Source organism: Lemur catta, chromosome 1 (assembly GCF_020740605.2).
Source record: "Lemur catta isolate mLemCat1 chromosome 1, mLemCat1.pri, whole genome shotgun sequence".
Lineage (NCBI taxonomy): Eukaryota > Metazoa > Chordata > Mammalia > Primates > Lemuridae > Lemur > Lemur catta.
In genome coordinates this window covers 230,458,132-230,482,410 of record NC_059128.1, presented here as the reverse complement: position 1 = coordinate 230,482,410, position 24,279 = coordinate 230,458,132, and the positions used below count along the sequence as shown (strand labels likewise).

General features: G+C 36.3%; 1 protein-coding gene across 3 annotated transcripts in view; it reads left to right on the top strand.

The window, feature by feature from the left end:
- The window catches only part of GRAMD1C (GRAM domain containing 1C), an 87,716-nt gene extending 63,729 nt beyond the window's left edge, over positions 1 to 23,987 (top strand). For all 3 annotated transcript variants that reach the window (XM_045540246.1, XM_045540247.1, XM_045540248.1), the window contains 9 exons: positions 7,968 to 8,105; positions 9,392 to 9,510; positions 10,968 to 11,110; positions 11,846 to 11,949; positions 13,300 to 13,476; positions 14,602 to 14,659; positions 16,858 to 16,968; positions 17,212 to 17,317; positions 22,055 to 23,987. In XM_045540246.1, the coding sequence (XP_045396202.1) occupies positions 7,968 to 8,105; positions 9,392 to 9,510; positions 10,968 to 11,110; positions 11,846 to 11,949; positions 13,300 to 13,476; positions 14,602 to 14,659; positions 16,858 to 16,968; positions 17,212 to 17,317; positions 22,055 to 22,138 (1,040 nt within the window). In that variant the 3' untranslated portion in view covers positions 22,139 to 23,987. The remainder of the gene's footprint in view (positions 1 to 7,967; positions 8,106 to 9,391; positions 9,511 to 10,967; positions 11,111 to 11,845; positions 11,950 to 13,299; positions 13,477 to 14,601; positions 14,660 to 16,857; positions 16,969 to 17,211; positions 17,318 to 22,054) is intronic.
- The last annotated feature ends 292 nt before the right edge of the window (positions 23,988 to 24,279 follow it).

The following is a 24,279-nucleotide window of genomic DNA, read 5'->3' as shown; positions in this document are numbered from 1 at the left end:
AGCAAAGGTTACTCTAGGCCTGTTTTGTGTATAATTATGAGAGCAAGTAGTCATGGCAGGACGCATTCTGAGATGAATATTAATTTAAATTATTGTATAGCTTCCAAAAAGGAATAAAGAAGATTCTCAAAATTTCTAGAAAAGGAATGTTTCTATCAGTAAATGATTCTTAAAAAAAATTTACTCAGTGATGTTACTCAGAATATTCAACTTTCTGTATGTGAAGATATAAGCTTTTGATTGTGGTTATATTTTAGAATAATGTGATGAATTTTTGAAGGCAGAAGGTCAGTTCATCATAATTGTTCTTGAATTTGATTTATTTTTATTATAGTCCTTCCATTTAATTTTTTAAACTTTCCATTTAATTTCAATTCACTTTTGGAGGAACATTCTATAACTGAAATTTATTACAAAGACAAATGATAATAATATTCCATATGGCATTAAAAAGCAACTTATTTGGTTTTAGAAGGCCAAGAAAGATTTAGCCTAATTCTAATATAATGATAAATAATAATCAGAATCATGACCCAAAGGCCTTCTGAATTTCAAAAGTATTATATTCTGGATTTTTTTTATTACATGTTTTGTATTATAATCCACGTATACATGAGGTCTTAAGTGGGCTCAACAAATAGCAGTGTTTCTTGGCCACCCTGTTGTAACCAAATTGGGAAAGATAACAAAGACTAAGTCAGAGAGGGACCAAAATATCACTTCTGATACTAATAGCGATAAAGTTAGAGGATGTAGGAGTGCGTGAGAGATAAGCGGGCTGCTGATGGACGTGAAGAATGAGATAGACTTACCCATCAGTCAGAGGCCATGTTCAGCCTCCTCCCCAGGTAGAGGGAGGATTGTCCCTCCAGGAGCACCAGCTTCTATGGGTACTCACTTCCCAGAAAGATGGACAGAGGCTTGCCAAGCCTGCCCGGCGTAGTCCTTCCATATTTACTAACTATATTAATTAGCTTGGGCTGCCATAACAAAATACCATGGACTGGGTGGCTTAAACAACGGGAATTTATATTCTTGTAATTCTGGGGAATAGAAGTCCCAGATCAAGGTTCAGCAGAGCCGGTTTCTGGTGAGCAGAAACCTCCCTTCCTGGCTTGCTTCCCTCTCACTATGTCCTCATATGGCCTTTCCTCAGTGCTTGCTCCTAGAGAGGGGCTAGGGGAGAGAGAGCAAGAGGACAAGTGCTCTGGTGTCTCGTCTTATAAGGACACTAATTCTACCAGATCAGAGCCCCACCCTATGACCTCATTTAACTTAATTACTTCCTTAGAGGCCCCATCTCTAATTACAGCCACACTAGGGGTTAGCTGCCCACTAGGCTTCAAGATAGGAATTTTGGGGGGACACAAACATTCATTCTGTAACACTAAGCCATTTCTGAGTAAAGGGATAGAGAGAGGCCAGGAATTATACTAACTCAGCACCTTTAACTTGGAAGGAGTCAAGAATAGGCATCCCAAGTGTATTACAATAATATTGAGCTAGTCAGTGTGAGCCATTTCCAAACCATTTTACCATAAACATAAGTTTACTATATTAATGTGAGTTTCCCCTAATATAAAATTTAATTTTTCTAAACATTTTTAAAACTTCCAAAACAAATATGTTAGTTTTTGTGTTATGCTGCTTTTAGGGCTGAGGAAGAGATCAAAGGTTTAGAATTTCTCATGTTTCAGGCTTAAGAATATATGTTACAGGGGAGGGAGAGAGATGCAAAAGTAGAGAATATAATCAAAAGGAAAAGTAGATATTTGAAGGAAACTTTATAGCAAACCATGTGCTTTCTACTTTCTTTAAGTTAGTACCAATAACTTGGAACTTGTCATACTTATTAAGTAGACATTTTAAGGACTTTAAAAAAAACTGTAAGATTATTGACATTGAAGTGAGTGCAGTGGGAGACATTTGGAGAGATTAAGGGTATCGACTGTTAGTGTCCTTTCCATTCGTGCTTTTAGTATGCAGCAGGGCATGAATTAGTCATGCTGTCTGGCTGTAGGAAGATCTACTCTGGCCCCCAGTGGCCAAATAGGTAAGTGACACCAAAACAAGGATTTTTTTTTTTTCCTCTTTTCTCACCTGCTGTTTTATAAGAATGGTCCTTAAAAAGGAATTTCATTATTGAGTTCCTATAAAAATATCATTAATGATAAGTTACATAAAGGATACTATTAAAATTCATAAAATCCGTGTACATATCTAGAAATAAAGCAGGAATAGTAGTATAGTTTGTGTATTGCATGTGGGCCCTGATCACATTTCACTCCTTGCTGGTGCCGCTTTAGAGACCATTTGGCCTATAGAAGTATGGAGGGAAGAATTTACATGTAACATTCAGCCCTCTGTTTATAGAGGTTTTATTTATTGGGTGATGATTTTTTTCTTACTGGATTATTGTTAGATAACAAATCAGGTACTCCATGTTTTCTCAGGCTTGTCATATATATTAAATGGGCATGATAATGAATCTATTTTTTATATTTTTAAAGTTGTGATGTTATAAAGATTCTTGAATTCAGTGAACTGGAGAGACAATGGTAAAGGTCAAAAGAAGTAAACCATCCCAGGAGATTTGGAAATATGTATGTGGGTTTAGAGGGAGCTGGGTGGGTGGCAGATCATTTTTTTTTTTTTTTTTTTGAGACAGAGTCTTGCTTTGTTGCCTGGGCTAGAGTGCCATGGCGCCAGCCTAGCTCACAGCAACCTCAAACTCCTGGGCTCAAGTGATCCTCCTGCCTCAGCCTCCTGAGTAGCTGGGACTATAGGTGTGTGCCACCACACCCCGCTATTTTTTTTTTTATTTTTAGTTGTCTGGCTACTTTCTTTCTATTTTTAGTAGAGACAGGGGCTCGCTCTTGCTGAGGCTGGTCCCGAACTCCTGACCTCGAGTGATCCTCCCACCTCGGCCTCCCAGAGTGCTAGGATTATAGGCGTGAGCTACCATGCCCGGCCTAAACATCATTTTATTTAAAATGATAGTATTTTGATCTACTAAATGAACAGGCGGAGTGAGAAAATGAAAAGATTTCTTTTTTTCCCTTTTCTACTACCTGTAGATTATAATTGTTGGGAGGAGGGCACTGGGCTGTTTTGATGTAGAGACTTCCTCTAGACCCCTGTATCCCTGCGAGGGATTAACCAAGCAGAGCATCATGAAGTGTCTCAGGAAGGGACTTGAAGGAACTTCCAGCCCAGGCCCTTTGATGTGGAGTTTAACTGAAGCCCAGAGAGGGAAAGTTAGACTAGAATCTGCTTTAACTGGCGCCCTTTTTTAAAAGCTCTTACTCTATACTAAGCAGTTTAGAACCCACCAAGATTGAAGGGTGCCTTTTTTAGGAACATTTTTGTACTTCCTGAAATGGGCTGTGGGTGCCCAGCTGCTGAACAGAATGCTAAGCATTGTGTTTTAATATGTCAAACCATATTACTAATTTGAAACTCTGATATATAATGATTTACAGAAAAAGCCACAGAACTTTTTCATTTATCTAAAGAGTCATTGCTGATAGACTTTCCCTGCCAGGGAAGGCTAACAGACTTGGCCAATCTGGGGGAGGAGTTTAGAATACCTGAGTTTCCTGGCAAATGAAGACAAGTCCACACAATTTATTCATATCCACAAGTACAGAGAAATTATGGCTACATTTTTAAGGATATATTTCTGCTGCTGTCAGGATTTACTTCTTCCACCTTCCCTCTTCTATTATGTTATGGGAAGCCTTGTGAAGCATCTGCCTAGGAGGTAGAGCCATGAGTGAAAGCTGACAAATTGTCTGAGGGCATGAGATACCCGGCTGTCATGGTGACAGAACTTGGTGTGACAGGATTTCCTAACCACTGTCACTGGTGCTGAGAATGGAAGCCAAGTCTGAAGCAAAGATTAGGCAGTGGGAGGGACACATGAGAATAGCAAAATTGAAATCCATGATCTATAGCTGACAGAACAAGATGAGTTAGAGGCAAAGCCAAGCAAAGAGTAACAGGAATAGGAATATCAGATGATACTTATTAATTAATAAAGGTGAGGACAAATAGACCTCTGGGGAAAGCCAGAGGAAAAGCCACGAGATAGGCTGGCATGTCAGGGAAGCAGCCATGAGGCTAAACCACATAACTGTGACACCGTTACCTTAGTCGGATTTTTGAATAACACGCTCCAGTTCAACTTGGTTTTTCAAGTGTAAAGAATGCCCTGAGTTAAGAAGATAGCAGGTTACCTGTTTTTGGAAAATGGAAGATATAACAAATTATATGTCCTTAGTTACTAAGTTAAACTCCAAATCAATTGGTTTTCTGGCATACCTACTGAGTACATTTTTCATACACCCTCAAAAGATTGCTGGCATGTTTTCAGTGCTTTTGATGTTCATGTATTTCTATGTTTATTTGTCTCACTTTACACTATTTCTGTTGGCCACTTTCAAACTGGTATGTTTGAAATAGTATTTCCTGTTTATTGGAAATAATTAGTAATATTCTACTGAGTTGAGCAGTATTCCTTTCCCCATTTTTAAAATACCACCTGCTATCTTAACATGTTACAGCAATACTATTGGTGATGTTATTTGGATAGGAGGCTTTTAAGTATCATGAATTTCATAAATGACTAATCCCAGATGGAAATAGTTTATTTCATATATTTATTACCTTGAACAAATTTACATATAAAAGATATTATTGTTAATGTCTGGTGGTGATATTATAAATTCTATTTTTATCAGTCATAATTCAGAATATCTTATCTAACAATGGGGTTTAAAAATAGGAAAATATTATACTGAGATGCATATATATATATGTGTGTGTGTGTGTGATTTGTTTCCTTTTAAGTATGAACAAGAAGCTTACTTTTGAAAAATTATAGTTCCAGGGCTCCATGGAGAAATGGCTGATTCTAGGGCTGAGTAGGGATGATATAAGATGAGCCTGGAGCATGTTGTAGTGCTAGAAAGTAAGGAAGTGCTTAAAAAAAAAGAAAGAATAAATGTATCAAAAGAATTTAGAATATAGGAGTCAACCTGAAGGAGCTCCTAATGGCCAAATCAAATAGTCTGAGCAACAAAATAGTGATAGTATTGGATTATAACCTGAAGAATAAAATAACTTTTCATGAGTCCATACTGATAAAAATAAAGGATTGAATAAATGCACAAATAGAAGAGAAAGCACAAATCTTCCTTACAGAGTTCCAGATGCTGTAGGTAGATACTCCCCCTTTCAGGAGGTGAAGCTTAGTTCTCCTCTCTGAGTATGGGCTGAACTTGGTGACTCATTTCCAATGAATACAGTATGGAAAGGGACAAACATAGCTTTACAGTGGAGAAATCTTCTAGATGCTACCTCAGCAAACTGATTACGGTTAACACTATCATAAATCATGTTGATATCCTGTACTCCCTGAGTTTGATAATAAGAGCACTTTACTTTTATGGTATTCTTTCCAAAAATCCATAATCCTAGTCTAATCATGAAAAACATGAGACAAACCTAAATTGAGGGGCCTTCTATAAAATACCTGACCAGTACTCTTCAAATGTTAAAAAACAAGGAAAGAATGAGAAATTGTCAGAGGTCGGAGAAGACTAAGGAGACATAACAACTAAATGCAACATGGTATGTTGGATTGGATCCTTGTACAGAAAAGAATGTTACTGGAAAGGAAAAAAAAAAGATAAAGCCTAGTTTAGTTAATTGTAAATCTCAAATTATTCCAAAATAAAAAAGTTTTCAAAAATTTGGTTGCAAATTCAAAGTTCTAGAAATAAAGTAGACCCTAAGATATTTTTAGCATTTTCAGTAGTAATTTATTCACTCAAATATATTTATTTAATACTTCATATGTGCCAAGCACAGGATATACATAGGTGTTTAAAAGCAACATGGTCCCTACTCACAAGGAACTTAAGAGTCCAGTGTAGGAGAGAGATAATAAGCAAGTCATCTAAAAACACAATTACAAATTGGGTTAGGTTCTGTGAAGGAAATGAGCAGGATCAATAGAATCACTTATAGTTTTTTGCTTTCTTTGTGAATATTTGAATTATTTTTATAGTGAACATATAATACTTCTATGTCAGAAAAAGCTGTTTCCCAAGACTAATTGGGAAGTTACCTCAGAAAACCTTAGCAAATTGCCTACTTGCATGATCTATTTCTACACTAAAGGAGCCATTATTTGAAATTGCAGTGAATAGTTTTTGCCTACGTATAGTATTGTTGCAGGGAGAAGGAAAATCGATATCTACCCAATATCCCTAAGTTTTTTGTACCTGTAACAAAATAGAGAGACCCAAATCATTTAATGAGGGAGAAATAGAGATAGTTGGGAATGAAGCCAGAGCTAGAAGAGTTTTTCTGATCAATAGATTATTGCCCTTTTACTTAACCAAACTGAGTAATATTGACAGATGCTTTTTACATAGATAATTCTTAGGGCTTGATTTCTGTAATATGGGGAGCTTTGTCACAGTTTTCATTCTGTGTTGGGGGGAGGATAATTCTTGAAATAATAATAAATAATCCCAGCCCTGAAATCATTAAAATTTCATATTGGATTGGTTTATGCTACTTCTTTTATTATACTTCTATTCCTAGCTGTTTCTTTTCTTTTCTTTTTGATTCTTCTAAGTTAAACTCCTTCTGGCAGTATAAAAAAGAGGTTAAGCTTGTGTGCTCTGGAGCTAGAGTGGGTTCAAATTCCAGATCGGTTACTCACTAACCATGGGGCTTGCCAATCCTCTCTGTGCCTTAGTTTCCTCATCTGTACAACAGAGATGATGATGATAATACTACCACTTATCTCACAGGATTGCAGTGAGGACAAGATGAGTCAATACTTGTAAGATGCTTAGCACAATGTCTAACATATAGTAAGCATCATATTAAGTTTGGGCTATTTTATATAATGTTTCCAGGGAATATGAGAAGAGGTGTGCAGATATTGAGCTTCTTCATTAGCTACCAGTAGATTTTGACATAATTATCATTACCAAGTTTCCAGAATAAATGTAATATTCTATTTGGCATTTTTTAGCTTGGGAGAATACTTCTCAGAAAGATTCCTTCTTTTAATGTGTGGTATTGAGAATAAGTTGTGAATACAATGATTCTTATCTTGGGGGAACCGGCATTAATAAGTCAGGAGGCTGAAATATAACTCAGACTGACAAGCTAGTGAGTGCAGGAGACATAGCCATTGGTGACTTGCTGAATGTATAAGCATTCAGAGATAGGACTTGCTAATTGTGGTAGAAACCATCCTATGTGTCTCCATATTGCCCTTGTAGCTTTTGAAATATTCTTTTGAGGGATATATGCTGGAGGTTTGATACCATTCAAGGTAAATATTTCTATATCTTTTGGGTGTTGGCAATTGAAATATTGATTATATGTACTTTAGTTAACTATATATAGTTATATATAGTATATATGTATATAATTATAATTTAGAGTTTTTTTTTTTTTTTTTTTGAGACAGAGTCTCGCTGTGTTGCCTGGGCTAGAGTGAGTGCCGTGGCGTCAGCCTAGCTCACAGCAACCTCAAACTCCTGGGCTTAAGCGATCCTCCTGCCTCAGCCTCCCGAGTAGTTGGGACTACAGGCATGCGCCACCATGCCCGGCTAATTTTTTCTATATATATTTTTAGTTGTCCAGATAATTTATTTGTATTTTTAGTAGAGACGGGGTCTCGCTCTTGCTCAGGCTGGTCTCGAACTCCTGACCTCTAGCGATCCACCCGCCTCGGCCTCCCAGAGTGCTAGGATTACAGGCGTGAGCCACTGCGCCTGGCCTATAATTTAGAGTTTTAATACCATCCTGGAATGTGGTGATCATTGTAATCACAGTTAAAAACCATTTTGTGCCAAAAACAAAACAAAAACCCACAAAACCTTAAAATTACCTTTCTTTGATTTCATCTATTTTGGTCTCTGTTTTTTTTCTTCTAGAAAATATTCATGAGAAAGATCTTCATGGAAGACTTTATATTAACCGCATTTTTCACATCAGTGCTGAGAGAATGTTTGAGTTGCTGTTCACCAGTTCACACTTTATGCGGAAATTTGCCAATTCTAGAAATATAATAGGTTGGTTTTTGTGTTCTTACCTAATGATAAATTTGGGAGGATTTTATTATCCTTAGAGGGTTGAGCCTACTATAAAAACTGATTTGTATTTCGAGGAGGAAAAAATAGACATGCTTTGATTTTATTTTGTTGATATATAAACTGGTATTTACGTTTGGTTAAATTCACATGTGAACAGTATAATTGTTTAATTAGGCATATGCTACTCACAATTAAGTTCAGACCCTTTGAAAACTAAAACTAAATTTATGCATTAAGGTACCAGTTCAATTAGCCTACACCCAATTCACAAGGGTTCTATTGTGAATTGTATTCTGTGTATTCAGATACAGCTGAATTCTGGTGGAGTATAAGTTGGAAGAACCACTGTGCTAAATGGTTTGGCGGTATCTACTGGAGCTGTGAATTCTGTATGAGTCAACAATTTTACTCCTAAGTGTACACCTATCAGAAATGGGTACCTGTGTTCTCTGAATGACAGGGGCTACAGTGTTCATAGCAGCATTATTTATAATGGTTCAAAACACAAATCAGTCCAGATAGCCATCAGTAATAGAATGGATAAACAAATTGTATGTTCCCACAAAAGAATACTATATAGTAATGAAAAAAGAAACCATAACTATAACGATATGAGTAAATTTCACAGACACAGTGTTAAGCAAAAGAAACCAGATACAAAAAAGTACACGCTATATGATTTCTTTATATAAAGTTGAAAACCAGGCAAAATAAATTTATGGACATGCAACAGTCAGGATAGTGATTACCATTCTGGAGGGTCAGGTAGGTAAAGACTGGGAGGGAACTTTTGGGATGCTGGTGTAAATTCTGTATCTTGATCTGAGTGATGGTACATATGTGCATTTCCTTTGTGAAAATCATGGAGCTATATCCTTGAGATTACAGTATCTATAGTATACTTCAATGAAAATACAAAAAAAGTTCCATTTAGGAAATTGGTTGTACTCATAAATCGATTATGTGTTACATAGAAGCCTACAGATGAGCCAACTTTTATTTTACCTTCTAAAAAACAAACAAGTATATTAATAGAAAACAATTTAGAAATAAATGGATCAGAGATGGGGAATATGTCATATATAAACAGAGTGCCTAACATCTAATTTTTCTTTTCTTTAGTATTAAACTTATAACACATAGTTACAAGGAGGTTAGGACTGGTCAAAAAAAATTTAAATAATTCTAAAACTACCTCTTTGATTCCATTTAAAGTCATACCCTTCAAATTTCTAGACTAACTCATTTTAATTTGCTGTGATTAGATGTAGTATCTACCCCTTGGACTGCAGAACCTGGAGGTGACCAACTGAGAACCATGACCTACACCATCGTCCTTAATAATCCACTGACTGGAAAATGCACCACTGCCACTGAAAAGCAGGTACGTGTGCTCTGTCAGTGTTCCAAAAGAATCACGCGTGTGGGAAGAGAGAAGATGCCTGTCATAGGCACCAATTTACAAGACAATTTCAACATATAAATGGCAAGAAAAAAAGGAGAAGCTGTTACAGGTTAAAAGATACTTAAGAGGCAAATAAACCATACCAACCCCATCCTAATTCAAACATACCACCTGGTAAGGAGGTATTTATGAGATTTAAGGAATTGTTAATTTTTTATGTGTAATAGTGGTATTATAGCTATGTTTTAAAGAAAATCATATTTTTTAAAGAGATATACTTAGGAATTAATTTATAAAGAGATATACTGAAGTATTTATGGATGAAATTACACTCATGTCTGGGATTTCCTTTAGAAGTAATCTAGCCAGGTAGAGAATGGTGGTGAAGGGAGGGGATGTAGGGGTGGGGACAGATGAAACAAGACTGAGCAGGAGTTAATTTTATTCAGACTGTTTGATGAGCTCAGGAGGGTTCATTATACGTCATTTCTATTCTTATGTATGTTTAAAGTTTTTCATAATATAAGATTTAAGAAGAACACTACAGAAATCTGATTGACAGGATCCTGTCAAGGGTTAGGGCCAAATAACTAAATGGCTGCTGTGACATGGGGAAGAGATTAAATTTTTGAAATTAAATACCATATGAGCTATTTAATGCTCCTCCTCTGTGGCCAGTGTGACACTGTCATATGGTAGAGGGTGTTTTTGGCCAATTTGTGTTGAAATATCTGTTTTGCAAATAGTCTGAAAATATCTCTTAACATCTGATCTCGTTGTGCTCTTGTAGTTTTGTCTGTCAGTGTTAAAAAGAACATATTTCCTTACCTTTTAAAAACACCTTAAAAACTGTCAAACATTTAAGGAAAGTTTGGTATTTTGGTATTTGGGAGTCTTTGATAACCTTGGAACCTCCCACCCCCTTTTTTTTTTCCTTAGAGGCTATTTAGAAAAGGTATGGTTAAAATGAGAAAGGTTTGGCCAACAACCATTTTAGATTCTGTTTAGGGTACCTCCCTCCTTCACTTTTTTGGTGAAGGGTGTTTTTGTTAAACTTTGGTGAATTTTGTGGTGGGATCCTTACTGTCTTCAATTGATTTTTGAATTGTTCTAACAAGAACATTTAAAACTCTTTATAAACTAATAACATAATGTATATAAGAAATTATATCATGTTCCTTTCCCCTACTCATACCTAAAAGAAAGAAATAATCGTACAATGAAATGACAGAGAAGCAGCAAATACTATTTCTGTAGGTCCCCTCTTAATTCATAGATAGCAAAGCCAACATAGAGGCTCTTCTAGCTTTGTATACAGGTTTCTGATGTCTTGTGTAATTTCCCAGAAGGAATCCTAGTATATATGTTCTAAATTGGCAAGAAACTTCATACAGGAAACATGTACATAGAAAATTTTTTAAATCTTATTTTGGCAGACACTGTATAAAGAAAGTCGGGAAGCACGGTTTTATTTGGTAGATTCAGAAGTACTGGCACATGATGTCCCCTACCATGATTACTTCTATACCCTGAATAGATACTGTATCATCCGATCTTCAAAACAGAAATGCAGGCTAAGGTGAGCATAAATGAGTATGTTAGAGGATAGGCTAGATTAGGCCTTGGTAATTTATTAATCCTGAATTGTTAGTGGCAGCTTTAGACAGCAAAGCTTTACTTCTTGTTCAAATTATATATCCAGTAGTGGTCAGCAGAGAGGCGGGGCTTCTCCCTTAAGGCCCCAGCTGAAGAAGGGCTTTTGAGCTATATGTTCCAGCATATGTATTGTTTCAGTTGCCCTAGGAAAAGAGCTGTAGAATTGTGCTCACAATGCATTGGCCACAGCCAGTCATGTGGCCCTGTGTAATGGCCAGGGGCCTGGGAGTTCTTGGGGAACACTCACTCTGCTGCGGTGGGAAATGGAAATGTTGGTGCATTAAAGAGAGTGACGGCCTAGTCTTAGTTAATGTAGTTACTTTCAACTAATGTGTGACCATTAGAGGTTTTTATACAAGGAATTTAGAAAATTTAGCATGTATTTTGAGCCTTTATTTCTATTTAGGTAAAGAAAATTCAGGGCTAGAGAAAGAAAAGGGATAAAGTGGCAAGTACTTAGAAGGAAAATTTGATGGAATTAATAGCAGCACACATTAATTTTTAAAGAAGTCATTATCAATGAACACATTTTCTTTTATAATCTTAATGAATTTTAATCCTTTTGGCTTTACACTGAATACAATCTTACATTTAATTGCAACATTAATATAACTAAGTTCTTTAAATAAATATTCTTCTTTCCTTCTTATTCTATTAGAGTTTCCACAGATTTGAAATACAGAAAACAACCATGGGGCCTTGTCAGATCTTTAATTGAGAAGAATTCCTGGAGTTCATTAGAGGACTATTTCAAACAGCTTGGTTTGTAAATTTTTTGATTTATATACTTTTGTAAAGATAGCATTTATTAACAAAATGTATTGATTCTTCATTTGGACACAGAGCAGGAGCTGATAGATGATGTTGGAATGACTCCTACTGAAGTGGTTCCCACTATTCCACTTGCTCTACCACTTGTGGGATTTCAAAACATTTAATTTTCGTTGGTCTAACAAACATTTATGTAATGCTTGTTATATGCCAGACATATAATAAAGTTCTATGTGCTTTATAAATATTAACTATTTCATACGCATAACAACCCTGTTATGTAGGTACAATTAATTTTTTCCATTTTACTAAAGAGGAAATTGAAACACAGAGGTGTTAAGTGACTTGTCAAGATCACACAGTTAAGAGCTGTCATACACCCTCTGCAGGGAGCCAAGGAGGCTGGCTGCAGTGAGGGCCTGCGTGACCCGCTCATAGATGCACACTTGTGCTAAGATCTGGAGAGTCCTCAGGCCCACACCCCCTCATTGGATGCAGCTTTCCTAGCCTTATGTAGGCCCATGTAGCACTGGTATTACATGTATGTGTGGTTTGGTGGAGGTGAGCACTGGGGGCTCATTGGGGGAAGTGGTACAGTTGTTCTAGTTGGGTATTTCTTAGTGTATATATACATATGTGAGCATAATTAATTTTAGTTGAAGAAAAGCGGGTGGTCAGTCAACTCAAGGTAATTTAAGGCTTTATTCATCTGATTTGTTGATTATTTTCCTTGCCTTTCTTCCTTTGGCTATTTCATTATTAAATTCCTCATCAGGAGCAAAGAAAATGAAACTCAAAAATTAGCTTGGCCACTGGATAGTGAGCTTCTAATAAAAAATCTAGCAAAGGAAAAGGTTGAAACAAATGACAAAAATGAGGTTTTTAGGTTATTTGCAGATTTTCTTTACTAGTATTCCTTTCTTGCAACCCCTCATTGAAAATGAGAACTATTATATGCTGCTCGTTCCTTTAAATTTAACAAATACCATAACCTGTCTTGGAAATCTTTCCAATGATCCAGTGTAAGGTAGCCTGTTGTTTCTCTAACTGAAATCATACATTAATATTTAATATAGCACATGGCAAATTTGCCCTGATGAGCCCATCATTTATTAATATATATTCTTCCTAGAATAATAAAACCCCTCATTATGGGGTCATGGTGTTCTCTAAAGCTTTTCATTAAGAGTGAAGTCGAATCTAGGTCCTAAGAACCTAAGGAAGAGTTAAAGTTACCAAGGCTTAAACAAAAAAAACAACCCCAAGCCCTGTATCTTATAGTTGAGAAGGTATCCACACTATATACATACTATCTAATGATTTTCTTTTTTTCCTTCTTAGAATCAGATTTGTTAGTAGAAGAATCTATATTAAATCAGTCCATTGAAGACCCTGGAAAACTTAGCAGCCTACGAAGGAGAAGGCGACCATTCAACCGAACAACAGAAATACTTCCTAAACTTTCTTCTCAGCGTTCCTCTGGCAGTGTGGACTTAGAGACCAAAATGGGTATTACAGGTAGCTGTCACCTGGTAAACAGAGATGAAAGATTCTAGTTCAGTTGTATGAAGCAGAATGTGCCTCTTGTTTGTAAGATATATCAGTTGGGAGGTTTCCCCTTGTTCTCTCCTTTTTTGATAATGTTTATCAAACTGAGTTTTTTAAAGGTAACTAATAAATAAATATAAAGGAGTGCTTGTAAAATGGCAGACACACGACCAATAGAAGTATTTTATTTGGCCCACATGGCACTTTAAAAATTGGACATTTTTATATAAAAACTCAGATCTGACAACCCTGGACCCAAATCCTTCATAGCAGCAGTGGGCTGGAGCTTAGTATAATAGTAGCTGCCCCGTCAGGCAGAGAGTGTGCCCCAGCTCACCGCAGTCCCCGGCATAGTTACCACCCTCCTTGCTTCTGGACTGCTTTGCTCATTTATTTCCTGCTTACATTTAAAGACATTTGCTTTCTACCCTTGAATATGCTGTTCCTACTCCTTATGTACTGTCAGGGCCAGCCTAGCAAAATTGTAAAGATGGAATTTGACTTTTATTATCCCCACTCTCAATTTTGAAGACATCTTGTTTTTACTAACTGTTATTCCCTTCCTCTCAGAGCTATAAAACTGTCATGCCTTCTCACCCACCTACCTTATCAAATCTTCTTCTGAGACTTATATCTTAGCATGAATATGTTTATCTACTATTTAAGATTAATGGCTCTTTAATTTTGAAATCGAAAAGTTTGGGCACAGGAATGAATAGATGAGGATGATTTTTTTTTTTTCTGAGGAGGGAAGCATTGTATATAAACCCAGCTCAAATATTATTTGCAGAGATAGTACTTAGCTAGATATCATGCTTGATGTATAGAATTGCTTATTTAATTTTAGAGTAAATTAATTTGTAATATAAGCCAAATTTGAAGGACTGCTGTAGATTTTCTGTTTGTAGATTTGTTTCATATTACTCAGGATATCAGAAATCAAAAAAGAGGTGCAGGGAATTCACCCTAAATCTTTTTGTCTTTACAAATAATTTAAAAAATTGTATTTTTAGCTCTTTTCAAATGAATATTAAATTGTTATCAGCTGTAATCACAATCTTTATTCTAATATAGTCTTTTTCTTGTGATCTGCAGGAAAGAAAAAGGAATTGGAAAGCTGTAGCATTGCTCTTATTGTGGTGATGAGTATTTTGTAAGTATTTGCTGTGAATTCATTATTTTGCTGTGTTTTCTTCTTTTAACTAATTTCTAAAAGAATTTAAATGTATCTGTATATTATTGTATAGAAATTGCCACTATTTGACCAATGTTGGCCTACAAAAACAGCAGTTTTATAGGTTTCAGTCTGATAGTTTTTGATGTATGATTTTTTAGAAGAATTATTAAATTTGAGGAAATACAAAGTATACATTCATAAAATGTTTTTATTTTTTAACTAATCTGATTTATTTTCTACCATCATAGGTTTTTATGGGAAGTTCCATAAATTTAAAGGGAATATTTATGCATTCACACTGGTGAAGTCTCAAAAATACTAATTTACTCTATTTGATTAGACCAGGGGTTCTTAATCCTTTAATGTGCATAAAAATCACTTGGGGAGATTGCTGAAATGCAGATTTCTCAGACCCAGTCCCAGAGATTGATTCAGTAGGTCTTGAGTAGGGATCAGGAATCAATATTTTTATTTATTTATTTATATATAAATAAATAAATAAATATATATATATATATATATATATATATATATATATATATATATATATATATAGGGTACAAGTGGAGTTTTGTTACATGGATGAATTGTATAGTGGTGAAGTTAGGGCTTTTAGTGTACCCATCACCCGAATTGTACCTGATAGGTAATTTCTAATCCTTCCCCTCTTCCCACCTGCCCCCTTCTGAGTCTCCAGAGTCCATTATACCACTCCATGTGGCCATGTAATACTCATGGTTTAGCTCCCACTTATAAGTGAGTACATGCGATATTTGATTTTTCGTTCCTGAGATACTTCACTTGGGATGATGATGGCTTCCAGCTCCACCCAAGTTGCTGCAAAAGACATTATTTCATTCTTTTTTTACAGCTGAATAGTAAGGAATCAGTATTTTAAAACACTCACCTCAGGTTATTCTGTTGCAAGTGATCCGAGCGTCGCATAGTGAGAAATACTGGGGCAATTAGTCTGAATCTCAGGATATTCGATAGGAATCTATTTAGCCAGTTTTATTGAGAGTACTAATATCCATATGGCTCTATATGAATCTTGAGGTAGTCTCTTAGATTTATTTGAATTGGTTCTGACTCAGTGATATGCTCTAGGTGATAATTTTTTGGAATGAAACTCCCATATTGGCTGTTTTTTTTTCCTAATTATAGGTTTCAGAACATAGAAAATGTTTGTTGTTCTTCTGAGTTTTATAAAAGGCTTTCATATTCTGTTTAAATCAGTTTGCTATGACAATTTTGAATAGCAGATATTATCAGTGTTTTTTTGCATTACTTTGTGGGAAATTTATACTCAAATGTTGAAATATTCACCTGTATACTATTTCAATGCCATAATAGTTTGATAGATTTGATTTTCTTACTACTACCTTAAGTTTTTTTTTTTTAATCCTCTTCTCAATGAATAAAGGTGAGTACTATGTATTTTTAAGGGCAAGTCAATATTTTACCAGAAAAAATAAGTAGAGAGATACAATGCCAACTATATATTTGCACATATGTATAATTAGGTATGTATCCATTCATTTGAAAGGCTGCTGAGAAAAACCAATACATTAACTTTGTTTAGCAGGGGATATTTCATATGTGACACCATTAATGTAAATCTGGGATTTGATACTTTCTTTGTCCAAGATGAATTAGAAGAAATTTTTGCTGAATGGTCTTTTTTTTTTTTGGTTAGCTTCCACTGGGAATAAGAGATACATCATGATCTACCTAAGATCAGCTCCATATTGATCTTCATTTCCTTTTTGAAATGCAGCATTATGGGCGTGTAATTGCTTAAGCCAAAGGCACCCAAAAATAGATCCTGAAAGCTTACCTGATAGATTTCTAAGGTGGTAGTTGCACGTCAACACAGACTGGGATTTTTAGCAGAGAGGAGAGAGGTCAGAGACAACCCCAACCTGTGAGTTGGAGTCCTTCGAGGACTTCTATTGCCACTCTAGTTACTTTCCATCTTTTTCCTCAATACCCAGTAATACTTAAAAGTAATTATTTCATGTAATAAGGTGGGGATAACTGATTTAAACAGTAACAATAACTGTAAAATAGTCTAGATAATACATATTTTTAAAGCTTTTGCATGTATATTCTGCATTAGTAATGCTTTAGGTCTTGATAAGTGTGGATTAACTAGTATGATTTGCTCTGCCTAGTGTGCTGTTGCTAGTTTTGTTGAATGTGTCACTGTTTCTGAAGCTGTCAAAGATAGAGTATGCCACTCAGTCCTTTTACCGTCTCCACCTCCAAGAAGAGAAATCTTTACGGTAAGTCATTCCCAGCCCCCTGGCCTATATTCACCATATTATTTCAATAATTCTTTAGTTGCATAAAATTTAATTCTAGTTTCAGAGATTTGGGTCTACTAACTATCCTGTAGTCATAAACGTCTTGTTTTTTGTTTGTTTAATTTTATGCTTTGTTTGCAAATTTATGGAGTACTAATGATTTCTGGAAATGAAAGATCAGAAGGTATTCTCCAGATTTTGAAGATTATATTTTTCTTTCAGTTTAGCCTCTGATATGGTGTCAAGAGCAGAAAATATTCCAAAACACAAAGATCAGACCCATCGTTTAAAAGGAGTGCTCCAAGACTCTATAGTGATGCTTGAGCAGGTGGGCAACTCTATATATCAGAGTACTTAGTACCTTCACACCAGTATGAATCAGTTGCTCTTCTGATTATGAAAGAATATTTACTATACCATTATTTGAAGAAATGCCCCTCCTAGAGGCAACTGCACTTGCTGTTTTCTGTATTATGCATAGTATGTATATAGCCACTTGTGTGTTGTTTTCTCAAAATGGGAGTATATAGTACACACTGTCGTATACCCTGGTTTTTCAATTAGTAATATATTTTGAAGATGTTTTCGAATTAGCATGTATACATCTATTTCATTTTTATTCATCCTTGTAGATAAAATTTTATCTTAATATTAACTCTTTTTATAGAAATGGTAGCTACTATGTACACTGTTCATTATTTTGCTTTTATTTATTAACTGTATATCTTGGAGATACTTCCATATCAGTACATAAAGCACTTCCCCTTCTTTTAACAGCTGTGTTAAAAGATTCAACTGCATAAATGCATAATCATTTTGCTAGTTTTTTTCCCAGTATTATCAATTATTTTTACCAGTATTTACAAGTGTTTCATCCCCTAATTGTCTGCTTATAAATGTCCTCTCAAAATCTTCATCCACTCAGGTTTTCCGTTGATGGGGCCTCCCAGCGGGCTCTGTCAGGTCTGGGCCCCCTGTGCCTGGTGCACAGCTGTCATCCTGGGGATTCCTGTTTCTGTCACCTTTGTTTTCTATATCCTATGTTTTCCTTTCTTGGGTTACTTCCTCCTAATGGAGCACATCAAATAGTAGCTTCCTGAGAAAGAGAATTTGGAGGTAAATATTTTAAGAGTTTGCCTATCAGAAAATGTTTTTGTTCTACTCTTTCCCTTAGTTAATTGTTTGGCTGGGGATAGAATTCTAGATTGGAAATAATGTTCTTTCAGAACTTTGAAGGCATTGCTCTATTGTCTTTTGGCTTCCAGTGCTACTACTGAGAATTCTGAGGCCATTATCCTTCCTGGTCCTTTAATCTGGAAACTTATGCCTGTAGTTCTGGAGACTTTCTTGTGTCATATAGTTGATGATTTCCATTTTCTCTCTCCTGATTTTCTACAGCTCCTAGTATTCTGATGTCAGCCTTTTAGTGGATGGGCTGTCTAGCATTCTTACCTTTCATTTCCAGCTTCTATCTCTTTGCTTTTTGTTCTACTTCTGGGACATCTCCTCAACTTTATCTTCAAATTCTTCTATTGAGTTCTGCAATTTTTGCTAACAAGTTTGTAATTTTGAAGAGCTATTATTTTTTTGATTTGTTTCTTTGTGGTGTTGCAGTCTTTTTTAAATGGCTACAGTATCTTTAGCTCTCTGAGGATATTACTGATAGTTACATTTTTTTTTTCTTCTTGCATACTCATTTTCCATCAAGGGCCTTTCCCTCCATTTTAATTTCTATCTTTAGGGTTAGAGAATTTCTTTAGAAATCTGCCATCTGCCATCTGCTCGTGTGAATCTGAAGCTCTTAACATATGAATTGGGCTGGTGTACCAGGAACTTTTCTCTAGATCTGGCCGGGCTATTGGTTGAGAAGTCTTTTTTTTTTTGAGACAGAGTCTCACTCTGTTGCCCGGGCTAGAGTGAGTGCCGCGGCGTCAGCCTAGCTCACAGCAACCTCAAACTCCTGGGCTTAAGCGATCCTACTGCCTCAGCCTCCCGAGTAGCTGGGACTATAGTCATGTGCCACCATGCCCGGCTAATTTTTTCTATACATATTTTTAGTTGTCCAGATAGTTTATTTCTATTTTTAGTAGAGACGGGGTCTCGCTCAGGCTGGTCTCGAACTCCTGACCTCCAGCGATCCACCCGCCTCGGCCTCCCAGAGGGCTAGGATTACAGGCGTGAGCCACCGCGCCTGGCGAGAAGTCTTGATAGCAGTATCTTTAGGGCAGTTTGTCACAGCATTGATCAATCTCCACAGAGAAGACTCTTCCAGTCTCCCACCTGGAGGATTAAGGGCTGGCTGTAGGATTTTAGGAGCTGAGTGGAAGAAGAGGGATAGGGAGGGCAGGGCAGAAGGGATGGTTTTAGCATTCAGTATATACTTTTTCATATAATCCTTCTGTTTTTGCTATGTACTGCTGTCCTTATCAATGCCTTGGTGTCCCCCCAACCAGATAGCCAAAGCCCCTCTGTTTTATCCTGTCCAGAACATAAAATTCCAGATGTCTGCGTAGGTTGTAAGAAAGGTCAGATGCCCCAAATCTCCTCCAATCCTTTTTTGAGCCCTTCCTCTTTATTCTCACGTTCAAAGATTCCTGGCCATCAATGCCTGAGCCTTGTGAGGTTTCTTTGGGGTTAATTTTGTCGGTTCTCAGCATTCCTTACTGTTAGTTTAGGATTCCGCTTTTTCAGGCTTGCTAAGTAATCCATCTGCTTTCCAGTTTTCAAAGTTGTGTTGATGTTGTCTCCTTTTCTGTTCTCTCTGTCCTTATGGATTTATGCCTTAAAAAAATCCTTTTACTGTATTTTTAATGGGGGTTTCAGGAGGGAGCAAAGCTGGATTTTTGTATTTAATCTACTTATTTGCTCTTCATCTCACTCCTGTGTGGTTTTCTTCACCCATAATTCCCTACACTAATATTGCTTGAGCTAAGGTCCCCAGGGACATCTGGCTTATAAAAATAATGTTCCTTTTTTTCAGTCTTCATCCTACAGTGTCAGCATTTGACAGAGCTGACCACTCCTTTTTTGAAATATACCTAATCTTATGTTCTTTATAGCTATTTTTTTAAAAAAACAAACCTTATTGTGATATAATTCCCATACTATAAACTTCAGCTTTTGAGAGAATTTTTAGTCTATTTACAAAGTTGTACAACTGTCACCACTAATTCCAGAGCATTTACATCACCCCAAAAGAAACCCTGTACCCCTCAGCAATTTCTCTCCATCCATCCCTCCCCGCAACCCCTGGCACTCACTAATCTACTTTCCATTACTATGGGTTTGCCTATTGTGGACATTTCGTATAAATGGAATCATACAATATATGGGCTTTTATGATTGGCTTCTTCCACTTAGAATAATGTAAAACTATGTAAAACTTTGCTATTAGTAGTTAAAACCATCTCCTCTACCTGACCTCTTCCTGACCCAAATGTTCCAGGGCTCTGTGTTAGATTCTCTTCCCGTCTCTACTACTTTTCCTTTAGGTGATCTCATCCACACCCCTGACTTTAAATAACCACATGTGCCAATGACTCCTGTCTTAGTCTGTTTGTGCTCCTGTAACAAAATACCTGAGATTGGGTAAATTTATAAAGAACAGAAATTTATTGCTCACCGTTCTGGAAGCTGGAAGTCCAACGTTAAGATGTCAGTAGTTGAGTATCTGGTTAGGGCCTGTTTCTCACAGATGGCACCATCTAGGTGTCCACACATAGTGGAGGGGACCACAGGGCAAAAACGGGGTCTAGCTAGCTCCCTCCAGTCCTTTCATAAGAGCACTAAGCCATTCATGAGAGCAGAGCCCTCGTGACCTAATCACCTCCCAAAGGCCATGCCACTTCATACTACTGCATTGGGGATTAAATTTCAACATGAATTTTGGAGAGGACACAAACATTCAAACCGTAGCAATTCCCAAATCCGTATCTCTCATCTCCACCTCTTCCCTGAGCTCTAGACTCATACAATTGCTTGCCTACTTGGCATCTTCACCTGGATGACTAATAGGCATCCCAGACTGATCATGTCCAAAAGAGAATTCAGCTTTCCTCTGAGCCAAAACTTAATTCTCCTCTAGTGGATCTCATTTCAGAAAATGACACTACCATCCTCCAATTGCTCAAGTAAAACACTTAAAACAATAACTAAGTATATATTTATGCATGTGATTATTTGTTTTAGTTCTGTTTCCCTCACTAGTCTGTAAGCCCCAGGAAGGCAGGGCCAGTGCCTCTTTGCTTCACCATTGTATACCCAGTGCTTAGCACAGTGCCCAGCATGTATTTGTTGAATGAATGTCTGAATACAAGAAATAATAAGACATAATTCTTGATCTCAAGTTGCCTATAATTTTATTAGAGAAATCAGATATCCATGTGTATTGTTAAAGACTATAAAAAAATATACAAAATTCAGTGTCAAAGCATTAAGTAGTAAGGATAATGCTTTGGGATTTTCGAGGCAGGACGATTAGGAAAAACAACGTGGAGACAGTGAGCATGGGTATGTTTTAGAAAGGTGACGAACACGAGCATCATAGCGTGCAAAAGCCCGGAAGTGGAACTGGAGTTGTTTAGGGGATAGTGAGGAGACCACTGCAACTTCAGAAACCATTTTTGCTTTAGATAATCTGATTAAGGGACCTATTGGGAGGTAGAATATACAGTAGTAGGAAGAAGTATAATACTCCAACAAATGGGAAGAGCCCTGCAGGGGTAGGAAACCTGTGGCATTAAGGCCACATGTGGCCTTCTAGGTCCTTAAGTGCTGCCTTTTGACCAAATCCAAATTTTACACAACAAATCCTTTTATTGAAAGGGGTGCAGCAGAGAAAGACGAAGTTTTTCTTGCTTTTCTTGCCTCGTTTGGTGCTTTAAAAAGAACAACCTTGAAATCAGAGGGCCACAGGTTCCCCACCCCTGTGAGGTGTTTTATATTCAGTGTTTTATTTGGGTATCGATACAAACAAAATTATATTAAATGTAATTGTAAACTTTTGGCACAAAAATGATCAGAAAAACGTAAATAATCTGATTTTGAAAATTAATCTTGTTTGCAGCTGAAGAGCTCACTCATTATGCTTCAGAAAACCTTTGATCTACTAAATAAGAATAAGACTGGCATGGCTGTTGAAAGCTCGTGATCCTAAGGACTGAAACTGTGGAGACACCTGGAACTAAAAAAAACAATTGGAAGAAAACCAGAGGATGAAGGATTTTGTCATAGGAATATTTCCGTTTTCTCATTATTAGGATTTCTAATGTGAACATTCTTCAATAACATTTATTTGGTAATTAGTTTCTGATGGCCTTAAGAATCCATCCTTTCACTTCTTATACATATTTTTAAGCTGTGAATTTCCCCAGTGAACCATGAAATATATTGTGGAATTAAATTTCTGTGATACAAAAAGAAAGTGAGACACTCTGAATTGAGTGGTACAGTCTCATTTCTACAGTGAAGTTTAAACTTTGATACTTTATCTGTTAGCACAAAATTAGTATGGGTCCAATAGGCTGCTTTCACAGTTGAGATAAGTTCAAGAGGCTAAAGTAGGCAATATAAGAAGAAACCTTGGCTGGTCCGAGGGTAGTCAGTTATCTCACTTGATTGTTCACAGTCAGTTACAGATTAAACTCCTGTTCTACTACTTTCCCCCCTTTTCACTACTGCACTTGACTAGTCTTAAAAAAAAAAAAAAAGAGGAAGAAGAAACCTCTACATCATTACTAATTTTAAAGGATTAGTTTTCGGGCATTTATCATAACATTTCTAGGTTTGTGTATGGTAAGTATTATAATGTCTTCATTATTTAGCATGTAAATTCAATAGTCAAACTTTTTGAATCTGCGTGTTTCTGATTTTTATCTGAAAGGTTCTTCAGCCATGTTGTTGTATCGTTATGAAAGAAATAGTTGTTTTTTCTTAAGGTAGCTACCACATAGCTATCAGAGGTGAGATTATCTTGCCTCTTCATACATCAAATGGCAAAAGAGTCAATTCAGGAGAAGGAGACATGTAGGATACCAACATTCAAAATGAAGAACCCTCCTCTGAGTTTTCAAAAGCAGAAGATTATGTTAAAATCTGGGTATTTAGTGACAGATCAAGAACATCCTTGAACTAAGCCTGGCTTCAGTTTAGCAATCTTTCAGGGTGGAAATGACCCATCAGATGGAAAATAATCTGTCTTTCCAATACCTATGTATGGCTTCATTATTTATATTTGTGTGTGGCTTGTTTTAGTTGGTAAGTTGTAAGTCAGAGACAAACTTTAGCTCTCTTAATAAAAACTTGTGGGCCATGTACGTCCCAATACAAGTGCACTGACTTTAAAGTTGTAAGTCAGACACCAGCTTTGGCTCTTTCATGAAAAACTTTTAGACATATGTCTCAATACAAGTGGTTCATGAAAATAAGAACTTTATAAACTGACTTGAAATCAATTTTTTTTTCAGGAGTTAGGAAAAGTTCACAAAGTGTTTTATTCTTTTGTCTCCTGAGCTCTTTCCCTGGAACACATATATAATGTGGTTATATTCTTACTGTTTGAACCACTATTACCTTTAGTTAAATGTTTCCTTTTTTCCCAGAGTCACCAAAGCTGCCTGGCATTGTTAAAGTCATTTTTGAGATGCATGTAGATAATCAAAGTTATTGACTCCATTAGAGCGAAAATGGGTTTCTCTGGGTGAATTCCATCTAGCCTGGGGGTACCTTGTTTTCTTTTGGTAAGGATTTATGTAGTATCTGGTTGTGCACCAGAGTGACTGGATTAAAAACTTGAAACTTACTCTGTTAAGTTCACAAAAATGATCATTGACAAACTATTTTTGTGATGTTTCCTTAACACTTGTACTTTATAACATACCTCAAAGATTACCGAAGTAAGTTGGTTTATAAATTAAAACTAAATATGTATGGATGCAGAATTCAGTTTATAAAACTTGAGCCTGTTATGTAAATTGAGTATCAATAAAACTGAAAATGTCTGAGCTGTAGTTTTTTTCCTACTTAAAAAAAAACACCAAACCAGAAAGCCTTCTATAGTGAAAACATGTACATGGGCCTAAATTCTATTTAAAATTTTATGCAAAAAATAAAACCCAAAGAGGACTCTCATCTCAGCAATTTCATTTCAAATATGCAGACTAAGGGAACAAAAGTAGTGGAGAGGCCTGCTGGTCTAATGTAAAGACTGCTCTCTAGAAATCATGAAAGGGAACAAACTGGATAAATTAGCAGATCTGGCAGCAGTGATGGGCCTTTAAGGGAAGATCAGCG